The sequence below is a fragment of the Dromaius novaehollandiae genome, chromosome 1, assembly GCF_036370855.1.
Source record: "Dromaius novaehollandiae isolate bDroNov1 chromosome 1, bDroNov1.hap1, whole genome shotgun sequence".
Taxonomy (NCBI): domain Eukaryota; kingdom Metazoa; phylum Chordata; class Aves; order Casuariiformes; family Dromaiidae; genus Dromaius; species Dromaius novaehollandiae.
The window spans coordinates 138,206,528-138,224,225 of NC_088098.1; the positions used below are offsets into that span (position 1 = coordinate 138,206,528).

At 39.3% G+C, this 17,698-nt stretch overlaps 1 protein-coding gene across 3 annotated transcripts in view; it reads right to left on the minus strand.

Annotated features, from left to right (window-relative positions):
- The window catches only part of FRMPD4 (FERM and PDZ domain containing 4), a 314,384-nt gene that overhangs the window by 74,506 nt on the left and 222,180 nt on the right, over nt 1-17,698 (minus strand). For all 3 annotated transcript variants that reach the window (XM_026117225.2, XM_064500344.1, XM_026117239.2), the window contains one exon: nt 466-626. In XM_026117225.2, coding sequence (XP_025973010.2) covers nt 466-626 — 161 coding nt within the window. The remainder of the gene's footprint in view (nt 1-465; nt 627-17,698) is intronic.

The following is a 17,698-nucleotide window of genomic DNA, read 5'->3' on the forward strand; positions in this document are numbered from 1 at the left end:
ATCAAACCAATGTAAAACATAACAGGGAGAAAAACATCTTTTCTTGAATGAAATGGGTGAATTTTTTTCAGTCAAACAACAGAAATGGCTCAGAGCAATAAGTTAAAACTCGCTTTTTGTTAACAAATTTATATAGAGTTCAAAAATGAGTGCAAGCAGGGAAACTGCTCTGTAATGTAAGGCTTAAAAACCTGTTATTCATGATTACCTCTTCTGCCTGAATATTTTAACAGTACTCACATTTGTAACCATATTTGATCTCAGTAGATTAAGTCCTCAGTCAATATATGTACAGAATTATTTTTAATACTCACAAATAAATTCACTGTCTTTGAAGAAAACAATAGAAGTCATTATAATTTTCTAGCAATATGGCTACACCTATTCTCTCATTTGGCAGTCTGGCCAGTGTTTGACACTAAGAAGTGCCAAGACTGCTTTTGGGATCATGTGGAGAAAACATACCTGGTGTTACTGAGCGTACAACAACTGGCTTTTCACTACCAGCCACAAAACCAAATCCTAGCACTGGATCCCTCCTCATTTCCACTTTCCGAGGGGCTGGAGGGGTGATTTGGCAGCTCTCTATTCGAGGGTCTTCAAATGTGGCTGATTGTGTCATGTGACTGTGAAAAAAAAAAGATGAAAAAAGGAAAAAAATCATTAAAACATGATTTTGTGGTATCTACTCAGGTCAAGCAATTTCTGCTATGATATGAGATGAATATCTGAAATGTTCTCACTGTCAGAACTAAAGCTCCAAATTAATAATTTTCAATTAGATTTTCTTATACATAACATGATACTGCTGTTGACAGATCTCAAATACTAATCAATACTATCAACCTATAAAAAGGTCCCTCTTTGGCAGCATACTTTTAATCATACTCCATATATGAAAGAATAATAACCTAACAATAAAGGCTTTGTCATCTGTGCTTAAATTTTTCATCCTTCATTTGTTGGAAGGGAGAAACAATAACTGACCTATTCTTCATGTAAAACATTACAATTAAGTGCTATCAATCTTTGCAAGAAGAGAGAGCATATACTTAAATTTGATTTTCTAAGATATTATGCAATTTCAGAGTTGAGTCCTCTCAAACTGACTGAAAGCACAGGTAACAACTCTTTATCTCTTTATCTCTTTATCTCTTTATTTTATTTAGCTTTAAATTATAGATAACCGTATGTTTCTAACCAACCAAATGGGAAGTTCAAAACAGAGGGCACTTAAACACAAAGAAACAAAAGAACCAGTATCCCTCACTGCTTTGATGATGCTACTTACCTATCCAAAGCTTCCCCAAACTCCAGTCCAGTACAAAAAAGACATTAAAAAAAAATTCTTTATTAGAAATTACTAAAATATAGTACTTTCAGCCACAGTGTTATAATTAAGATATCTTTTTGCACCTAGAAGACAGAACTCTCATGACTGGTAGATCTTGATTTTTCAAGCAGAAAAGAAAACCAAAGAGATCCAATATGACATATCTGTGAAAGAGATGATGGCTTAAAAGCATAGAGACTCCTAAATTACTGTTAATAAGTGCTGAAAGGTGATCAGCACTGTACACATACTGAACGGGGCACTGCTCAGCACAGGAGTATGCTTCTTCTTTGCCACTCCGTAATCTGGGCTTCCCTAGTCAGCCACTGCTACCAATTCCCAGGGCTGCTTGCACAGACCAGCAGACCCTTCCGTTTTCATGCCCTTCAAAATGCCATTCATTGATCCCACGTGCTTCAGGAGAGCTCAGAAGACATTCGTAGCTCAGCACGAGCTAGGCCCCATGACCGCTGGCCTCCTCCGCCTGGCTGCTGGAGCAGATGCCGGCAGGGAGCTGACAAGCTTGCACGCTTACAGCCAGGCAACGCCGGCTCAGCTCGGCACGAAGGGAGACTGCAGCTCGCTGCATCAAGTCATCGCTGTCTCGATGGGGCACGAACGGCATTTGTTGAAAGCTGCCTGGCCAAAAGTTAACTCTTCTTTATATTCAAGAAACCATAAATTTGCAGGTGTTGAACAAAATCCAGCTCTCGTTGGACAAATGTGGCAAACTGTATGGGAGCACAATTCTAGCCCTGTCGCCAGGGAGAGTGCGGGCTCCTGCCCCGAGAAAGGTGACAACTGGACGCCTAAGCTAAGAAAGCCATGAAGACATCAGAGAGACAGATATCATTACAGCAGTAAGCAGTATCATCAGTTTGACAGTTGGTCTCCCCATAAATAGCTGTAATAATCTGAGAATCAAGTAATGTTCTTTATCACTGAAATCCTTTACACGGGATATAACATGTCATAACATGACACTTAGCAGGCATCCCATGGGGCAGAGTCATTGCTGTCATCTCCAGCCCCTTTTCCATCTGCAATTCCCCTAAGAACTCCAGACAAACGGTCCATAAAGGAAGAAGCATCATTCAGAGATCTGTTTTCAGCATCAATGGCATGCAAAAGCTTCTCTCATTGTTCCCCAACACATACTCGCTGGGCATGACATGAACCTCCATTCTCTCCATGGACTGGTTTTATTATTTATCTGCAAAACAGCTGCACAATTTTAGTAAACTCTCATCACGAATTTACTCCTGTGGTTGGATTTTTCTAGGGTTTTTCTTCAAAGAAACTCTGTCCCTATCACTAGATTCAGTCTGCTTAACAGTAACAATGCTGCATTTCTATGCATATGATCAGAGATGGCTGAAGCTAGTTCCTTACAAAAATAGAAGAGAGAAAATATCTCTGTGCTGTCCTAGGACTTGCATTAGGTGGAGTCAGCAAAGAAACTACATTTTCTTTTACTGTGTAAAGCATCACATATGACAATGCCCTCTTCTCTGCCTTCTGCTCCTACAGTATTTGTCAGCTAATTTTAGATCATTTTCTATTATGCTCATTCAAAAAAACTGTTAGAAAATCAAGAGAGTTTTATACAGTATCTTCACTAAATCTATCTTCAGAGCTCTCAGCTCCCTCCCCTTCCCCCCATCTTCCCCAGAAACTCCTACTATAATTTGGGCTTCTAGATATTCAAGTATTTTGTCTTTAAAATGGGCCACTTTCTGAGGTGTTACCGGTATTTCAAAAACTATCTATTTAAACTTGTGAACTTTGCTTTGATAGAGAGGACAAGGCTCTGCATTTGTCATCTCTTTCAGTTGACAGCCTTGCCAAACTTCCTACAAAGTTAAAATGTTCTGTTTAATCATTTCCTTCTAACAGCTGTTTCCATTTCTGTAACTAGGGCACTATGAGCTGAGGCTGTCTCCAAAAAAGAAATGCAGTATTTACAAGCAACTTGCAAATATTGCTTGAGCCTTTGAGGACTACTTTCCTGCCATTGCATATCCTTCCTTTTCAAGCCACTTGTTTAGTCTGGATTGAAGACTAAATCACAGAGAGAAAAAGAAAAAAAAGAAAATCCAACCCCCCCCAAAACCCCATCAACAGCTACAATTCAGATAACAAATTCTAAGAACAGACATAAGATTTGCTTAAAATAGCAGCTCTGCTAGTCGATGCCTTGCTCCAACCACTGTATCATCTTGTACTGAGACTCTGCAGTAGCGGCAGCAGTAGCATCAGTTATTCAAAGCCTAAGCAAGGAACAGTCCATCACGATTCGAGGGACGCAGAAGGTTTTATTGATTTTTAAGGTTATCCACCCACAGATTCATCACCTAAAAAGGCTTTGCATCTTACACTTCCACAGACTGCTGCATCACATATTCTTATATCACTCAGTATGTTGGAACTGTAGCCAGATGTATTTCAAGAGAGTAACAAGATATATGAATATGACCCCAGAAGAGATGAGATGAATGCTCTCAAAGCTTGCTGTGATAGTAGGCTGACAGACCCTTTTCCTCCTGCAGTTAGTTCATTATTGAGATGTCAGCTGTAGCACCATAGCTGAAGATTAATTCGAGCTTTGCATTAACAGGAGATATTTGATCTCTACCTTACCAGTGGAAAATATTGTCTCCTGAAATAAAGAATTAATTTTCTAAGAATTCTAAAACAGAATCGAGTAATCTTGGACTTGCAATTATTTCAAAATGGGCACCCCAGGGAATCTTATAAAACGTGTCAGAGGTTTATTTTAAACATCAGAAGATCTTAAAAGAGTAACTCCAACACTTCAAACTTCCCGTTTGTTTCAAACACAGTAGAAATGTGTTTAGATTAGGTATGATCTAGTCACAGTACAAAGATTTATTTTGGTAAAGGAAAAAAGGAAGAAAAGGAAAAAGGCTAGGATTTTAAACATGAACTGTTCTTCCCCCACACACAAACTGCCCTTAGATTACCTTTTCAAAAGAGCTACTTACTTCCTACCATTTCCAATGACTGAGATGAGTCCCTACTTCGGAAGAGACTATCTTCTCTGGTGTACTATTATTGTGAATGATGGGAGACAGCTACCATTACTCAAGAGAGTAATTTTTAGAGAATTTCTTGAACAGTACCAACCTCTTCCAACAGAACAACTACCAGCTATGGAAAATCATAGCAAAATCATAATTCAAAGTACTTTTGCTCAAAAGCTTTCTGTGGCAGCTGTTCTATGCAAGAGAGAGGGAAAACGAGAGAGACGGCATCAGAGTGTGTGTGTACCTACATACAGAACAGAACGGAGGTGTAACAAGATCAAATAAAATTTGTGGGCACCCTCATCCACAAAGGGGCCTACAGTGAGTGAAAGAGGAAGAAAATTAGGAAACTGGTCAGCTGATCTAAAGTAGCCAGCAACTGCAAACACAATTCAGCTGCCCATGACACTGTGTGCAGCCTAACCTTACAAATTCGTATCTGAATTCATGCTCAGAAAACTCTGAGGTATGGTTTAAAACTAGCATTTTGAAGCTTCAGATTAGCTATCGCTTGGCAATGTTTTCTTTGGAAATCTTCTTAATGTTTTTCTTATTACAAATTATACACGGAGTAACCCAACGAGTATCTAAACAAAGACTGCAAACAAAATGAGGGCTTGATTTAATAATGCATATTAGTAATTAAAAGCAAAGCATCTTAGCAAAATGCTTTTTCAACCCTTGGATTTTAATTCATTGTTCCCTGACACCTGGGGATTAGTGAGCTAATTCTAAGACGTTTGCACATGGCAGCTAAGAAAAGTCCATCCTCAGCAGGCAGAAATTTGTTATGCAGGAGTTTGCATTTCCAAAGGAAAATGTTTACAGGTCTAACTATTGCCAGAGACTGAAAACCACTGCATGAATAGAGTGACACTAATTATCATAAATGTTATTTTGGAAATCTCTAACAAAGGCATCCAAACAACTTCAGCTCCATTCTGCAATAACATCCAAAACAAAGCAGAATAGATGCCCCCCCAAAGTAAGTCTAATACAGCTCCACCCCCACAAACACTAGGATATATTAACCATAATCACATGGTTGTTGCATCATATCATCAGAGTGTGGAGACAGGCTGCACTTTGGTGTTTCATTTTGCATTTCCATATTGCTACTTGTTTCAATTACTTCAGAGGTTAACACCAACTCTCAATTTTGATGGTTTATAATACTTAGCTTTGAAATAGTTACTATATCTGTGCAGTACAGATTGATTTAACTACAAAATATTCTCTATTTTGAATTGAGATTATAGCAATTATGTTTAAGTTCACGGCAGGTGTAATCCTGGTCAATAATGGAGAAGAGAGTGTGTGGAAATGTCAAGCCACTCATGGACTGAATGAGTGGACGTTGGCTAGGAGGATGGAGATAAGGACTTTTCTGATAGAAAGAATTAATTCGTAAGTAACAAAAACACTTCAAATTGTTGAGCACTCGTTGTTAAAATCCTGTCTCATTAATTAGGAGGTGACGGTTCTGTTTTGTTGATTGCAGTTGTGATTTTCAAAAAGACCTAGGAAGTTAAGGGCACCACACAAACATTCACTTGCAACTGTCCATCTGGATCACTAACACCACAAGGCTCTGCCCATCCTGCCCTAGAAACTGCATTTTGTGTTCGTACTCTATTCAAAGCCTCAGGTTGTGTGCTCAAAATTTCCCTTCCAGCCAGGAACTCGTAGGAGCTATTACAGCAACAAAAGAAAGTAGATTAGATTCTCACTCCACCACCTGTCTCCGGGAATTAGCTGCAAGTAAAATGGCCTGAGACTCGAGACAATATTATGGGAACTGATAACAGCATGAGGGTATTTTATGGTCTTTCCCATGATAATCCAGAAAGACTATCACAACATGAATGACAGTTAAAAGGAATAGATAATACATAAACTCTCCACATGATGATAACCTGTGATATTTACTTATTTTTACTAGTAGCTAAACATGGAAAATAATCCCCTTCCCTCCTTTTACCCCTTCCTCAAGCTCCTGGCACCCCTCAACTATACCTTAATTTATTTTCTCCCAGAAATCCCACAAGATTTATTAAGAACTAGGACAGGTGTCAAAATCATGCATCAACTGTATCTGTCTTCTACTTGGAAATGACATTTTAGAAACCTACTGCCCAAATAGTTATTGCATTGTTAAGTAAAACTGCTGCTCCTACAGAGAATCTGGTGCCTCGACAAACTCTTTATATGCTCTATTTTGCAGCAAACTGGATAGTCACTCACAGCTGGAGAGTTCATTGTAGACATATTCCACATACAAAAGTTGTATTTCCAGCTGCTCAAAAAGGAGTTAACTTTTAACACTTCAATAAAACAAGCTATTCCCTACATTTCCACTGTTTTCGTATATGTATGCATGTACGTATGTTCAGAAGTCAATATCACAGGTACAAAATATAACTGGAAGGTATTACCAGATTTTTTCTTTCTTTCTAGGACTGTTTTTCTGTGTCAGTGTCAATTCTATTTTTTCATAAGCTTCTTCAGCAGTTAACTTCTCTAAAGTCAGGTCATTTTATAGCACCCTAGAAAATGCTGGCATATGCCATCTGGATGAACATATGGTAAAAATGTAATTAGAAAGAAAAAGGTTTGCTGGTTTCAGAAAAAGTTGGTGACAGCTTTTTGATAAAATTGGATAGAGGGAAATCTGACACATAAAAATTTTCAAAAAACACCCCTCTTCCACTGCCAGGCATGATGTGCAACCTAAAGCAAGACAAAGTGAAGCAAAGTCATAGTGAAAAACTGATGTGAATACAAATTTAGAGGAATAAAAAGATTCACTGTCGGCTCAGGCAGGCATTGTGAAAAACAGAGTAAATTTTGCAATGACAGCTAGCACTCTCATACTGAGAGTGTACATTACCTGTACAATACGTGAATGGTTTTGCTCGTACATGTAATACATATGAATGGTATACATTGGGAAGAAATCAAACTTCCCTACCTGAATCCCACAAAGACATGGAAATAAGTCCAAGGCCCCAACTGTGGACTAGCGGTCGCTTGAGTTCTGCATCCACAAATTGCCAGAGAGGCTTTCTTTTATTTTTCTTCTCTCAGGATGGCCACAGACATTTCTAGAGCTCTGTTCACAATGAATTTTGAGTTTCCTGCCTGCTGTATTGTGATGGGGCTTTTGGGACATGAGCCAAATAGCAGAAATTACATAGAAACATCTCAGTGAAAATTGGCCATGGCAAAGAAAGGGACACAGAGGATAGGAGGGCAAAATACGAAGGAATCCTGAAGAGAGGAGTTAACGAATATCAGAAGATGATAGCACACAAAAGAGGACACTCTCCAATGGAAAAAAAAAGGGGGGGGGGGTCAGCCTTTGATTACATTAAGAAAAATCTCAGACTAGAAATTTTCGCAAAGGAAGAAATAAGGGAGGAAGAAAAAAAAAAAGAAAAGCTCCCCAAACACTGGCCACCTAACTGCTGGAACTGCCTACTGCTCAAGCAGAGCATGATGCCAGCCTCTGCTTTCCTTGCTGCCTGAAAAACCCAACCAGCACCTCTCTGCTGACTATGTCTAAACTGCCCCTGTATGCAGATAGTATATAGTGTACACTGACAGCCCCTCTGGTGATGTGCTTATGCTGCTACGCACCACGCTGAACGCAGTTTCTATGTCCCGTTTTTCTCCTGGCATCCCACTCACATCCGTGGTTCTTCACTAGCTTCAGGGCCCCCCTCTGTGGGCTTGATCAGGTTTTCATACACAAAGGAAGTTCACAGATTATTCTTATATAGTAGACTGCGTAGCTGTATTACAGCTGCTGAGCCAACTGCATCCCGTAAGCAGTCCCAGAGCGACCCCTGTGCTGGGAGCTACATGGGCCCAGGTACAGTATTCCCACAGTGGGAGGGAACGAGGCAGCAGAAACGGCCCGGGCTAACATCACCTGGTCACACCACAGAGGCCCAACCAGCTCAGCCTTGCCTTTTCCTGGGAGAGAGAGTTAGGACCCCACCAAGGCGCTGGTGTTTCCCTCCTGAATGCAGCCCTTCAGCGCCTCGGCTCTCATGTATGTTTTGTGCTTGTGCTCTCATGTATGGCACGTGCTTGTGGCACAGTGCCGGGAGGCACCATGTTTGGCCCCCTGCCTGGTCTAGGTCCTACAAGAAGGAAACTGTGCGAGTTGTTTTTGTCAGGAATTGGAATTACTGGCAATCCTCCAAGGTAGCAGTTTCTCACGCTTACTGGTGTAAGATTGAAGCACACCTTGTTTTTCCACAAAAGCCATTTTTGTTTATGTGATCTGAGCAGTTCCATTTAGAGTAGTAAACTACGCTGAGTCCTTCAAAAATGAGCTGAAATGTAGCTTCTCATTATCTCCTATACATGCACCAGTAAACCCCATTGCAACTGAAGACCCAGCAAGGGAAAAAGAGAGATGATGTACTGAACTGCAAATACACAATAAATTAATTTGGGTTGAAAGTGTCCGCTGAAAAATGGAATGAACAATTCCTATTTGTTCTGCTTTTGACAGGTTTCATTCCAACTAGATCAACAGTAATTTGTCTGCTCCTGCCCAGCCCAGCTGCGCAGCAAACAGAACGGACCTCCCTTGAGGCCCGTGAGCAGTTCTCACTCAGTGAGGAAAAGGAACTGCTGTGTCCAACCTGATATGAATAATTTGTCGAACTGAAAGGTTAAAAAAGGAAAGGGGAAGGAGAAACACCCTTAAAATAGCTTTTAATGTGCTGATTAGATTATGAAAGCTGACCAAAAAATCTGGTTTGGTGAAACTCTGATGAAATTAGACTTGTTCTGACATGCACATGTCAATCTTGGTAAACACTAAGTGAGGATAGCCTGGTAACATGATAAAAAGACAGAATCCAGATTTAAATGTGCCCACTTTAACACTTTGGTACAGTTGGGCTTAGCATGAACAAACAGCTGAAATACCAAAGCACCTGTTTCACCACCTCTGTATCTGCATAGTTCCTGTTGGCATACACCCAGGCATGCAGGAGGGAAAGCAACATAAAAGGATGGCAGTATGGGAATAAATAACGATCCACACAAACAACTCTCCGAAAGCAGAAATGCATTGACTACTTTTCTAGCTAGTTATTTAAACACGTAAAAAAAGAAAGGAAAAGATGCACCATGCTGCTCTAAACCTATTCCATCCTCCCAAAGACCTTGCGAAGAGAGTTTTTAGGGTAAAAGGGAGCAGAAAAGTCCCAAGCCAAGGGATCCTGCAGGAAGCGACCATCTGAAGCCTCCTCTTCTATTAACCACTGGTTGCAGCCATGACAATATCACCTGGAGCAAAGACTGGCAGCAGCTCAGTACAGTTATGAGTGTACCAAAATAAGCCCTTACAACAGAGACAAAAGCCATTCTTTAACCTTTAAACTAATCTTCCTCATTCCTTCAGAAAGGCAATTGATGAGCAAGTCTTGGAAAGGGCTCTAAATTACCTACTTATCTCCTTCCTTTTCACAGTTTCCATTGCAGTGCTCCTGAACCGCGGCCAGCCCTTTTGGTGGTACCACATACACTGATTATTTCAGCCATTGCTTCTTCAGCAAAATGTAGCATTTCTCAGGTGAATCAGGAGAAAGTAGCAACATAAGAGTTAGTCCCATCTGTAGACTGGAGGTGGGTACTCAATACTGTAGCTGCTTAGTTCATCCACAATCACGTATTTTAAAAATTCAGGGATATAAACCATTCTGTCACTCTGATGGGTACAGCTCTTTGCACTCAGAAATGGGTTGAAGACTTGATTCAGTTAGAAATGTGAGTAACATGAGGCCTGCACAGAGAAGCGGTCTGTGTGACAGTACAATAAGCTGTCTCCAGCTTCACATGCAGCGTATTCAGGTGCAGAGAAGCTTAGAAAGACATGGTGTTTTTATAAAGAAGTCCTACTACTGCACTGAAGTAAAGAGTTAGGAAAAGAGCTTTACATCCTTTGGCTACCAGACAGAAGTGAGCTTGTGTGAAGTGAAAGGGTTCTACAAATCACTGAGGCACACAGAGTAAATTTTAAAGATTTTTATACTAACTCATAGAACCCTCAAATCAAATCTTGGCGTTCTTTAACTATGTTTTTACATCCAGTCTCCAAGTCCTCTAGTTCTGTAACTATTCTGGAGAAGGCCTATAGCACAGGGGGGAAAAAGAAGAATGATCTCTTTCCTTCCCCTTTCTTCTAACAACATATAAATAGAGAGAATTACTCTTCTTGACTGCTACTTTGGTAGTGTGCCATTATGACTCCTCAGCAAATGCAAAATGAGAAGGAGAACTTAATTGAAATAATCTTGAATGACAGATTGCACTGATGGGAGATGAGGCTGCCAGATAGAGCTGTCATGTGAAAATTAAACTTGGGATATAGAAAGGAAAAAAAATGAGGTATGTTTGATCCTTTTTTTCCTTGACAGATTATCCCCCGTACTTCAACACAACATGGCTAAATGATTTTCCTGAGTCTACTTTCTCATTTCTAAGTGGCTAACCTTTACAAAGCACAGCATTCCTAGTAACCACATGGTATTTTCTATTCCTTAAAATTAGGGGTGTGGGTAATCATATTTCAATTTCATTACATCCGAGATGCTCTCACTAATGCCTGTGGAAAATTTTTATTTACCTATCTGTAAGAACAAATGCCCAACTAATAATCCATTAAATTTTGACAGTATCTATGTAAATATCATTACAGATATTATATATAATAAAGATCAGGCTACTGATGTACCTCTTACAAGATAAATAGTCTCTTTTCATCCATAATTGCAAGCAAGCTTCTTCAAAAAGTAAGGGAGTTAAAAGGCAAATACTAGGCATTTCAAAATAGATCCCTTTGGACAGGTAGGTTGAACTGGATTAACACCTGCTTGAGGAAAGCCTATTCAAACAGAAAATCCCTATTTTACAGGTAAAGGAAAAAATCAACCACAAGTGTCATTTACACTGGCCTTCAATAAATAAAAAATTTAAAAAGAAAATGATAATGGAACTTGCAGTTATGACAATCAGGACATCATATCCCCCCCATTTATCTCCAGCCGTTTGAAATCATTGTAAATAAAAAGAAATCAGGCATTGCATAGTGAAAACTAAAGGTAAACTAAAGGTACCAAAATAAGAGTTTGGACATCATGGAATGAAGGTCATAGGTTTTGGTGAAATGCTCTGATTTGAAAGCGGAAGGCAAGGGAAAGAAAATGCTACAATAAGGGACTCAAAAAAGAGAACAGTGTATAACCAGGTGAAATCAGGATCCTTTCATCCCAGGAAACTCTGAAGGCAGCAGCTGAATAGGTACAACAGAATAACAGAAACCTGTCCACAAAATCCGACATGTAAAACACAAGAATTCATTGAGCCAGTGAAGTATCAGCCAATGTCTAACCTAACTTTAATAGTACTACTGCTATATCTAATCTGCTACATCAAACATATATTATTGATATATTATTTATTGTGTCATCTGCCAACACCGCCAAACTTTGTTTACTTCAGCAATTCATTTCTAACAGTTTCTAATAACAATCATAATTTTTAGGTGAAGTTCCTGTTAAGTTTAACGCAGTGGGACTGTGTTCTCTTCCCACAGAGAAAGGCACACCTTTACCTCTTCTAGAAGAAAAACAGAAAGAAACAGGCACAGTAAGCTCTATAACTCTTGTCTATACAGTAACAGTCGCAGACCAATATGTCATCCTCAGAGCAAAATGGTAAAACCAGAGCAGAAAGGTATTTCAAGACATTTCAGTATATTTTTCCTTTTTTAATACTGCATGTTCCTTGTCTACTGTTCTTCACTTACCATAAAGATGATAATGACAAACTTACCATGTGGAAAAAACTGTAAAAATTGACTGAATTACAGAGGAATGAATCTTATTCTGCAATATATCCAGCACATTTTACCAAGTTCATCATTTTGTCTTTTTCCTATTGTAGATAATGCAGAGTGAAGTTTTAGAAGGTTTCTAAATAAGCATTTAATTTTGATGAGACAGACATAAGAAGATTTTAATATGGCATTTTTGCTTTTTAACAAGAGCACATAAAACTCAAGTTTAATTATCATCACATTAAAACTGGCATGGTCTTATGAAAAATGCAGTCTTTGTACATGTAACAAACATTTAACAAAGGATGTAAGATAGTTAAGTTGCATAAATACGCTAAATGTCAGAACTTCCTGTAATTCATTCTACTGAGAGATGACTAACTTCTACAAGCTTCACCTTTAAACTCTGATCAACATCTTACAAGGCATCTACAAAAATAATGCACAATTCTGCAAAGTGTTGAGAACTCGCACTTCCTTTTAATCTCAGCTGAAGCCGTGAGAAAACTCTGTCTGTGTCTCAGCCCCCTCAGGCCTGATATGAGCATAAACACAGAGGACAATTAAAACCCTGACACCTGTAGCAGTTCCAGTGCTCTAAAAAATCAGGCCTTCCTACAGATCAGTAAGAGCTTATCACAAATGTCTGTTGCATTCGTATTTTGCAAGCATTTGTATTAATTCCAAGCCTATGACAATCCTCACTCTTGAATTCAGAGGAATTCGACAGATTGCTTGTTTTTACCGAAGTGACATATAATTCACTCTCTTTTTGAGTTTAACAGCTGTTAAACTCTGCAGTGCCTAATCCCATGAAAATTCTCATTTTAAGGCTTTAAAGGCTTTTACCTTTAAAGTTTCAGAAGTGAAACTGTCCAAAAATATTTTGGAAGATTTATTGTGTGATGAAAAACAACAAGAGTGTACTGCTAACATTAAATACAGTGCTGAAACTAAGACTTTCAGCACTCACGCTTTAAGATAATCAAGTAAAATTAAAGGAAAACCTTGGCCACTGAAGGGTGAAACCCTAAAGTTTTGAACTATTTTCATTTCTCATGCATCTTTTCAAGGTTAAAATAAAGTGATAGATTTGAGCTGTCTGAAGGGGATACAAATTGGTCTGGCTTGGAAGTGTCAGGTACTATCAGGCTTGCAATATGCTGGGGTTCAGAGTTAAAAGGCAGGCAGGCTCTTCTTGAGCTCTACTATGCTCATCATGTCTTTTTTTGCAAAAACAAAGAACAAAACAGGAAAAAATAAGAGTGCAGAATTTCATACTTGCTTAAGCATCACCTGTGACATCATTTGACTACCTAGCAGTAGCTAAACTTAGGTCAATACTATCCCCCCCATTAAGCAGCTGTCATTATCATCAGGATAAATCAATTTCATAGGAAATGTTCCAGTGAAGAAGTCCCCAGTTTACCATGTCAATTAAACAGGGTGTTCTATAATAACATTTTATAGTTATATGGCACTTCCTGGCCCAAAGCACTTTAATTTTCACATAGCATCACTGAACCATAGTGCCCCTTAAAACATAGGGCAGAAGTTAAATTGCATGGCATAGCACATGAAAGCAAAGAGAGGAATCTCTGTGTAATTATATCAGTTAAACCCTCGACTCTTACAAAATATATCATGGCCCCATTTCAACGTTCACACGAAGCACACCAAACTTTGATTTTAAATGTCTGCTATAAAAGTAAACGTAGAGAGTGTTTTCATTAAGGAATGATAAACTGAGCCAAACCTGCCTAATTAGGTTTGAGCCTGCTGCTCCAGGGGGGCCCGGAGGCCTTTATTTTCATTTATTTGGGCATATAAACTCAACTGATGTCAGAGCAGCCTAACACGCTTCAGCTAAAAGGAGAGCCAGGCACTTGGTACTTCCAAGCAGCTGTTTAAATTGCACCTTGCCAGAAGAGCTGGTTTATGCCTGCAGGCTCTAATGGGCATTGCAACGTTCGCGGGACCAGGTGCAGCTAAAGGGGAGAGCTGACTCCAGCCCCGGACCGCATCCAGCGTGTCCAGAGCTCAGTCGCCAGCGTAAGGGGGTAAGACCTTTGCACCACCACACACTTCAACTTGCCATGAGCGTGGCCAGCCCTCGCCGCTTGGCTTCAGCCTTTTCCCAAGCACCATCCACTGGCCAACAGCCTCCTGGACAAAACTGACTGCATGGTGCTCACCTGTTTCTTGAGCTTTGGTATATTAAAAGCAACCAGCTCAGCAACAACAAGAGAGGGGGAAAAGAAAAAAGGAAAAAAACCCTTATGATCCCAATCATACAAAGAATAATTGTCACAAGAAAAAGCTACGGAGTAATGACCAAATGCCATCTGTTCAAGGAAGCAATACTGCAAGGCAGGCCCACAAATCTGTGTGTTGAGGAAAGCACATTTTTACACCCACCCCCCTTTTCTGAATAAAAAAAATAGTATCTTTGCTGCTGTCACCAGAAATTATGTACTTCTTGGTCAGGCTATATCCTACAAAGTGAAAGCAGGAAATCACTTTGCGGACATTTAGTCCATCAATTTTTAGTAGGAAAAAGAGGTCAGCATATGTAGGAAGCATGTATTCCTCAAAAGAAAATAATCCCTTCACACCTTTAGTTATTCAGACAACCAACCTTTATATTTTCAGATCACATAATGTCTAGTCTATAAATGGAACCAATTTTCTTCATTTAATTATATAGCATTTTTATTTAACAAAATGTGCAAATCAAATTGTTATTATTCCAGAAATGAAGAACTCAGAAAGATTAATTAGAAAAGTTTTACTCAGTTTTCACAAGGAGTTTAACTTCAAAAACTGAAAACTCACATTTGGATGCGGGAGCAAAAATAACATCTGTCACATCTGGAAATACAATTACTCTGATTTCTGCTTTGAAACATTACACAAAATTTCACAGACTCATACATACTCACACTCAGTTCAAAACAACTGGAACTGAAAAAGGCAAGCTCACTTTACTATTTTCTAAAATGAATCAGAACATCTGGCAAGAGAAGATGACAAGTCTTCTCCAATGATGGATAAGTATTCTACTCACTGTTACATCCACATCTCCATAAACATCAGGAACTGATGTTGGAAACTCTTAACATCTTCAATCAGATTCACATCCTTGTAGGGCATGGTTTACAATATATCCTTCAGTGTGGAAAAAATAAGATCTCCTAAAGGACCAGTGATTCAGAGGACATTATGTTTTGTTATAGGACAAATAACAAAAAGATTGCCTACAGTTTAGAAGAAGTCCCATTTAAGTTTCCACACTCACATTTCGTAGAGTAAAATTGATTTAATACTATATTGCCAGGTTTAGAAAATGTATTTTTATCTCTTAATTTTGCTATGATTCAAATACATAAAACATTAAAAAAAAAGAACAGAAAAAATTGCAACTGCAGCACAAATAGAAAATATTCTGCAATTCAGCTTTCTGTTACATCTCTTCAATGAAACATCTCCTGTTCTCCTGAGAGAAAGGACAGGGAAAAGAAACCACTTTTTAAACAAACACCACCATAAAACTTTGTCTTTAAAATATAGAGAGTTGCCTGGCAACTATTCAGAGTACTCAGTTGAGAAAGAAGACTCCCACCCTCAAAACAAGCTGATACTAGCACAGTATTGGAGGAAAAAAAAAAAGAAAAGAAAACCCAAGTACCAAACCACCGGCCATATATTCCATCTTTGAATACTGTTAGGAGAGAGAAATCCAGAGAACTTGCAGACAGAAAGTCTGAGGCGACTTTTCTCACAGGCATACCATTCAACAGGAGGAGGAAGGGGAAGGCAAGGAGAGCTGGTGGAGCGTGAAACAACAAGGAAGCCACATAGCAGCAAGACCCTCAATCCCTCTTAATTGTGTACAGCATGGGAAAAGCATTGCTACTGCCAAAAGCAAATTCACACTCAAACTTCTGGACTAATCAGGAACACTTCATGCTATACCCATGACATTAGTCTCAGTGCAGCCAAAATTACAAGCAAAACTTTCTTGTGGTTTCCATAACCTCCTTTCAGCATGTTCCCAGAGATCGACAATGAACAACTTGTTCTTCTACGACCAGAATGCTTTCTTACAGCTTATACAAACATCAATCAGCATTTAATTCCTTTCTGAGTCTACTGGCAGCCTGACTTACAGCAACACCTGAATGAAACAGCCCAAGGAAGACAAAGGTGGTGTTTGTGGGAAACAAAAACATTTGGAGGCTTTGGCAATTATCTTACTACCCATCAAGTATTCCTGTCTTCAGTTTGTTAAATCAACCCATTCCCAGCATTCCCCATACTCCTGGCCAAACTCAAAGGGTGCCTCGGTTCAGCTACAGTGTAGGTGAGGGCCTGCAAATTCACCAGAAGGAGACTGAAATAACTTCTTAGTTTGAAGGGCTCTGATTATTCCAGCACACAAAAGCCCTGGTACAAACATGCATAGCCACATTAGGATCCTCTCTTCTCACAACTACCATGGCTGCTCTCCACAGGAATTCTTCTACAGTAGAGCTCAGATCCTTGGAGGAAGAACCAGCACTAATCCTACCCTAAAGCTGCATACGACACATTGCCAGATGAAACAAAAACGAGCACAAATTGAATGCCTTCGGGAAGATAAAACTTGTTTCTTCCTCTTGCATTTCCTCACAGCTGCAATGAAAAGCGATCAGGAGGAGGAGGTGATGAAGGCAAAAGAAAGGTTAAGCAGGAAGAGTGGCAATAGTGAACCCTGCATGCGGGAGAGTGCAGAGGGTAACGTGTGACTTGCTCTTCAAGAAGAAAGGGGTATATTAACATCTTGCTGTAAAGGCCCACTGATATTACTTTAAAAACAAAACTGACATTATTTTAAAAGCCAGACTTTTGAGTAGTAGAATCAAAGCAACTGCATGACTCAGACAAGGAAGAGAGCCTGTTACTGACCGGTAACTAAGTTAGCTCAATATTGACTGTTTATGTGCCTTTTCAGTATAAACTAAATCAATCACCACTAAAAAAATCCACCTCAGTTACATATATTTCAGGACATGAAAGTCCATATGAATCTTCCCTGGTCAGAACTCTTTCAGTTCCATTTTTGACAGCTTTAACACAATGAACATGTTAGATATGAAGCATATTTGTGATTGCTTTGCAAAGTTAGTTTCACAAAGCAACTCAGTAAGTATGAACAGTTTGGCATTGAAAATTTTGGGTTTGCATCCCCATTTTTCACAGCTCTTTTAAAATCATGGCTGTATTACAGCTTCCATGCCAAATAGCTGGGCAGAAACCTGCATGTTATATGTCACTGGGGTCAAATCAATCCCTTAGACTGAAAAAAATGTGGCATGACCCATTTGGGGAAAAATGCTCATCTAGACCCCCTACTGGTGCTTGCCTGCATGGCCTCTGTATGTACTTTCCCTTCTGCTCCTTCAGGCAAGACTACAC